At 45.9% G+C, this 6,346-nt stretch overlaps 1 protein-coding gene across 1 annotated transcript; it reads left to right on the top strand.

Annotated features, from left to right (window-relative positions):
- The first annotated feature begins 775 nt into the window (after positions 1–775).
- On the top strand, positions 776–5,365 carry LOC123399926 (3beta-hydroxysteroid-dehydrogenase/decarboxylase-like). The gene is made up of 11 exons (XM_045094312.1): positions 776–1,284; positions 1,424–1,594; positions 2,312–2,428; positions 2,513–2,592; positions 2,676–2,874; positions 3,044–3,161; positions 3,359–3,533; positions 3,726–3,882; positions 4,640–4,706; positions 4,799–5,059; positions 5,160–5,365. The coding sequence occupies exons 1-10, from the start codon at positions 835–837 to the stop codon at positions 4,993–4,995; spliced, it is 1,731 nt and encodes a 576-aa protein (XP_044950247.1). The 5' UTR covers positions 776–834; the 3' UTR covers positions 4,996–5,059; positions 5,160–5,365.
- Positions 5,366–6,346: the final 981 nt, after the last annotated feature.

The raw sequence follows: 6,346 nt of genomic DNA, 5'->3' as shown, positions 1-6,346 counted from the left end.
CGCGAAAGTGTGCGCTCCAAATTACCAGCGCGGGATGAGGCTATGGACAGCGCGCCCAACTTGTTTTAGCGCGCGGTTTTTGCGCGTCCGCTGGAGCATCCCGCCGCGTCGCGCGCGCTAAAATGGGATATTTTTGGGCGCGGCGTTTGTTTTGCGCAGCTGTTGAAGATGCTCTCGCTACTAGCAAACGTTAGGGAAAATATATTGAGAAGTCAATGAAGGTGGTGTGGAAACTGAACCGAGCGATCCAAAAATTGACGTGGACAGCGGAACTCTGGCTCCGATCCAAACGCGTGCCGATGCTAGCGGTCCACACCAAAAAAATTGATAGGGCAGCAGGCCAGCAGCAGCAGCTGCATTCCAAACAAACCCAACGTGTCCAGTGTTGAATGCCAGACTTGGGTTTTACGTCGCAGTTCGGAAAGCGGTGCTCGGTCGGTCATCAGTCAATCATGGCCGATGAGGCGACGACGATGAGTGCGATGCACCACCGCCGAAAGAGAAGGCATCGGTGCGGCCGTGCGAGCGTGATGGGAAAGGGAAAGGGAAAGCATAGGCGTCGCCAGTTGTGGTGTGCACGTTCTGTATGGGCGACAGCGGTGGAAAATGAGCTCGAAAATTCCCGAAAAACGGTTCGGGATTAACCGCAACAGCAGCCGAGATTCACTCCCAGAAATAATAACAGCGGAGAAAAGGGGAAGAAGAAGAAGACGGGGGAAACAAAAACAAAACCAAACCCCTCGTCTCCTTTCCCTTCCCTTGTCCCCTCGCTCGCTCGCTCGCGTGCTCCGCCCCACCATTCCCCCACTCCCCCTCCCCACCCCGCCCCGCCCGATGGCGACCGCCGAGCCGGGCCCGCTCAGGCCCGCCTGCGCCGTCACCTTCGGCCGCTCCACGCTCCTCGGCCGCCACCTCGCGGCCGCGCTCGCCGCCTCCGGCCGCTGGTCCGCCGTCGCCGTGCTCGACCCCTCCTCCCCGGGCGCCGCCTCGCCGACCGCCCACGTCGCCGTCGACCTCTCCGACCCCGCGGCGGCGCTCGGCCCCGCCCTCGCCGGCGTCGCGGCCGTCTTCCACGTCGACCCCACCTCCGCCGCCGACGCCGCAGGCGACGGCTCCTTCCTCTCGCTCCACCGCGTCGCGGCCGAGGGCACCAGGCGCCTCCTCGCCGCCTGCCGCGCCAGCGGCGTGCGCAGGGTCGTCTACACCGGCTCCGCCGACGCCGTCGCCGCCGCCGCGCTCGATGTGGTCGACGCCGACGAGGACTCGGTGCCGTACCCCGACAAGGTAAGACCCGACGCTGTGATTTCCTCGTCCTGATCTGATCTCGGCGCTGCGACGCCTGCTGCCCGCTTCTGCCCTGGCTTTGGGGTTTTTTGTTTCGCTTTTTCAGTGATCGCTGCTCTGCTTTTGGCTGTGGATGCAGTTCGGGAGCGCGGTCAGCGAGCTCAGGGCGCAGGTCGAGATGATGGTTCTGAGCGCGGATGGGAGTGACGGGATGCGGACGTGCGTGCTACGCCCCAGCAATCTGTTCGGGCCAGGGGATTCGAGTTTGGTGAGGTTCGTTGCTGGATATGCAAGGTCCCCCTTGGGCAAGGTATTCGAAGCTGCCTTTTGCTCCTTCCTGTTTTACTTCCTACTAAGAGCTTAGAGACTTAATAGTGTATTTACATGTTGATGTCACTAGTAAATGTATTTAGGGGTGCATAGATGCAGTGCTGGTTATGTAGCGCGGAGTCTGGTGTAATGTGGTGAATTATGGAAGCCTTTGCCGTAGACTGGCCTTATTTTGACATGTAGAGTTACAGTGGCACTTCTGTGGTTAAACAGAAGTTGTTAGAGAACATAAACAGATACTACACTCCATTAACATGTGCAGCCCCTGTGGTAGTACACTGAAGGCTATTCAATAGACTAACATGTGCAGCCCCTGTGGTTTCAAGTTGTTAGAGAACATAACGTCGCTGATGCTCTGCTATTTACATCTATGACTTTGTGATCAGTAGTTCCTCCAGATCTGTAAGTCATGCTTGCAATATGAAATAATGTAGCTGCAAGCCAGTCGGTTCTAACCCTATAGAGTTACAGTCCAGTCCATAGCAAACCAGATGACATGTACAGTAGATAATTCGTCGTTGGAAATGGAACCTAGCTTTTCATGCACTTTCTTTTTTACTGAAGTAATATAGATGTATGTTCATTCAAGTATTCATCTCCTTTCAGCTTACAAAGTCTTGCTTCTTCATTTTCTGAATGGTGTTTAGAAGCCTTCGCAGGCTATGAAGTATTATCTTTCTTACACAGTGCTGTTCAGTTTGTAATAGGTAGTGGAGGTAACAAGTCTGACTTTACGTATGTGGAAAATGTGGTACATGCCAACATTTGCGCTGAAGAAGCTTTATGTTCAAATGCTGCTTCTGTTGCTGGAAAGGTACACTTCTAGTGATTTAAATGCTAGATTTGGGTCATTTACTTTGCTGTGCGATACTGTGATCTAATCAATTAAATTTTGCAGCCTTTTTTTGTTACTAATGGTGAACCTATTGGAACGTGGGAGTTTGTGTCCTGCATGATGGAAGCCATGGGTTGCCAAAGGTCTCTTTCTTGCACACATAAACAAATACACTGAAGGCTATTCAGTAGACTAACATGTGCAGCCCCTGTGGTTCCATTTTTAGGCCCAGAGTTAATCTTCCTGCCAAGATGTTATTGTTTGCTGCCCAGTTCTCCAATATGATTCATCACAGATTGGGTTTGCAAATGTCATCCGCTCCACCTCTCTATCCTGATGCAGTATACTTCTTGTCACACACAAGAACTTTTAACATTTCCAAAGCTAGAAGGCAACTTGGATATGCCCCAATTGTATCATTGGAGGTAAGCTTGCTTCCAAACCCCGTAGTTTTTTCAATTATGTATGTAATTGTTTCTTAATTATGTATTTTCCTTATTCATAAGTATTGCTGCAACACTTCTTTTCTCTGGCAACTCAAGTGTGAACATCCAGTGCGATGTTTAGTCTGTTTAATGGTTAATATGTTTGCAGGATGGAATCATGAGAACTGCTGCGTCAGTTTCGGAACTACAAGATAATTTGGGTATATCTAGGAAACAAGGTTCTTGTGGATCATCGAAAGCAGATAAGCTGCTTGGGAGTGGAGTAGGTGAGATAGACTCTTTTCCAGTATCATCTTGTTCTGCGCTTCTACTGAATGAAATTAAGTATATCTCTGGAAACCTAAAAAAAATCAGATGAAGATAATTTTTTCTCTGATTGTTTTTTTTTTGCTGTTTACCCATCAGTTAATCAATGATAAATCTATCTTTCTGTGTTTGTTGACTTGCTACCATTCTACTGCAGCCGCTGATATTCTCCTTTGGAGGGATGAAAAGAAAACCTTCTCATATATCACACTACTGTTTCTGCTGTTCTACTGGTTCTTTCTTTCAGACAGAACTTTTGTCTCTTCGTCTGCCAAAATTCTTCTAGTGATCTCCCTGGCTCTTTACATCCATGGTGTCCTACCTTCAAAAGTGTATGTATATTGGTTTATATTCTATGATTCAGTTATTTTTGGTAACTTACGATTTGATGAAATTCTGAAACTGTTTATGTGGATATGCTTGAGGAATAGAGTAATAGATTAATCTGCATGTGGGTTTTCCACACATTTGTGCATCATACGTTTTAGTATATCACACTCAAGTATTTTGAACTCCCGTTGCAGGTATGGTTTTACAGTAGAGAAGGTAACTCCTGATTGTTTTGAAGTATCAGACTCAACATTGAGGAATCCAATCATGTGCATGGTTTCTGTATGGAATGGAGGTATTCATAAACTGAGGGTTCTAGCGGAAGGTGATGACTGGGGTACCTTCTTAAAGGTTTGTATGCAGCCAATTGAGAACACTATCCCAGAAGATTATTTTATTAATGTGCCCAATGTGCTAGTATCTTATTTCCCAGTAGTTTTGTACAATTATCTTGTTTCTGGAAGCTCTGGGTGGTAAGTTTGGGCTCGTTGACACTCCTGGCATTTGAATTTGGTATGGCTGTGTGATTATTAAAAGTGGTCGGTGTAAATTCCTGAAACTTATTTTCTTTTCTGTTAGCAGTAGGCTTAGCTTTAGTTGTTTTATGAATTTGGTTGGCCGCGCAATTTTATTGTCCTGGATTATTCTCCTACCGTCACGTTAAGCCGTTGCGCTCTATGGTTTACTTAATACACCTTGTATATGTCGCACAGTATGTTATTTGTTGAGAAAATCGCAAATATGCCACTGAATAACTTTGTATTTCCTCATTGTGAGGTTAACATAGTCCCAAATGTCATCATGATCTTTTAAAGAGTGCATGAAGTTGTTCTGTGGCATATAAAGAATTGGGCCCTTATTTCTTCCATCATGTTTACTTGGTTAACTGAGTCACAGAAGTAATCATTTGTTCCATCTCAAATGGAGAATAATTCACCCCGCCACATGGACAAAATCTGCTTGATTTAACAATGCTTCAGGCGGTACATGAAGAACTCAATCCACCTATCCTTTACTCGAAAAACTCAAGCATGGTTGCAAGAGCGGTACAATTGTGGGCAATTCATGTTACAGACGATTGATCCAAACTTCCTTTCTTATATTACAGGCTGTTGCTTCCTTGTTCTGTGTCAAAGCAATGTTGCACTTCCAGTTTAGAACGCTAATTGGTCTTGGTAAGGTTTATCTTTTGCCACTTCTTACATTGTTCTATTTTATTGTCTTGCTGTCAGTTTAATCATCTGATTTCCTTCCCTGCTGAATGCAGCGCTAGCATCCTTGTTCATTGTCTTCATTGTCTACGAACAATGTGAGGATGAGATTGACGCTTTAGTAGCTATGGCATCTGTCAAAATCAAATCCCTAGTGGAGAGAGTGGTTAGAGAACTGCCGGCTGTTCGAAATGCGCTGGTCCCTTCGAAGGCGTCTTATATTTTACAGATAATGTTGGCCATGACAGTTTGACGCTTTGTGGGCTGCAGCATGCTCAGTTCGCGCACTTTCTCGATTTCTGCTGCAGTTGTCCAAGGTACAAATGTCACTGTGTTCTTGTCTGTAAAAGTGCTTGTAGTTCTTTTCAGCTGCCATCTTCTAAATGTACATGCATATATTGGTTTGTTCTTTTTCAGATACTTGCCCCAACAAGTTTCGGTGAAGTGTGAAGTCCAGCTGACTGGAGAGGAACGCCTGTTCATACATTGGAACATTTTGGCAATGTGTGTAGTGTGTATCTAACGTTTTCATTCAAGAACTCCATCTCCCTGCTTAGTTGTAGCTCCTTACTCAGTACTTAAGTTTTCATCTCGAAAAGATGTCTCGTTGATCGCTCACAGAATTACAATGCGTCCTTGAAGTGTGTTGCTGTACTGTGTTTGGTTGCCTGCATCGTTTTTTTGCCCATATGCATACTTGTCCCAGTTGGGTCTGGTTGAGCATATGCAGACAAAAAATCAACATCTGCATGTTTTCTCCCTGCATCGTAGCGACGCCTCTATGCATCGTGTTTGGTTGCTCGCATTGTATGTGGTCATATGAGTGCATGGTTGCTCGCATTGTATGTGGTTGTACGAGTGCGCGTTGTTTGGTTACATGCTAACATAGACTTGTGCTCACCTTGTATTGTACTTGGTGAGCTTACTAATACCACTACACATTCACATCGAGCACATCAAAGCCACAACACAGCTATGACGATGAACTGGACGAAGATGATGAATTGCTCTTGCACATATTTGGAGTAAGCATCTTCTACCGTCTGTCTAGTCTTAAACCCTCATGTGGTTGTTGTTGTCGTACCTTGAAACTTGTTTGTTGCAAACTTTTCATGAACTGTAAACCCCTGAAACATTGCCTTCGAACATCACATACCACTTGTCTCGGCACAAGAGCAATAAGTTCTAGGAACAAGAATTGTAATACACATACAGCAAGCAATGAAGAACTCTAGGAGCAAGGAGTGTAGCAGAACAGCATTAGTAAACATGCATGATCATAGCAAGTTCAATCTACACTACTTTGGTGTCATCCTACCACCACATCCAAAAAAGGGTGTATTCCTACCATCGCGGGTTCGTGATCATCGCGAGGATCACCCTAAGGGGTTAGTATATACCACCTCACTAAAATATACAACCCTATAAGATTGTTTTTAAGCCCTAACTACACAAAAGTCATCGTCATCGTCGTCCTTGTCGCCATCACCGTCAAGGATCATGCACGTCGTCGCCACGAGCAGAAGCAGCACTAGTAGTTAGAGTGGTTAGTTCCCTTAATAAAATAATTCATTACCTGCTGGAAATAAAGATTTTCATGGAAA

Source organism: Hordeum vulgare, chromosome 5H, assembly GCF_904849725.1.
Source record: "Hordeum vulgare subsp. vulgare chromosome 5H, MorexV3_pseudomolecules_assembly, whole genome shotgun sequence".
Classification (NCBI taxonomy): Eukaryota; Viridiplantae; Streptophyta; class Magnoliopsida; order Poales; family Poaceae; genus Hordeum; species Hordeum vulgare.
This window is presented reverse-complemented; position numbering and strand designations above follow the sequence as displayed.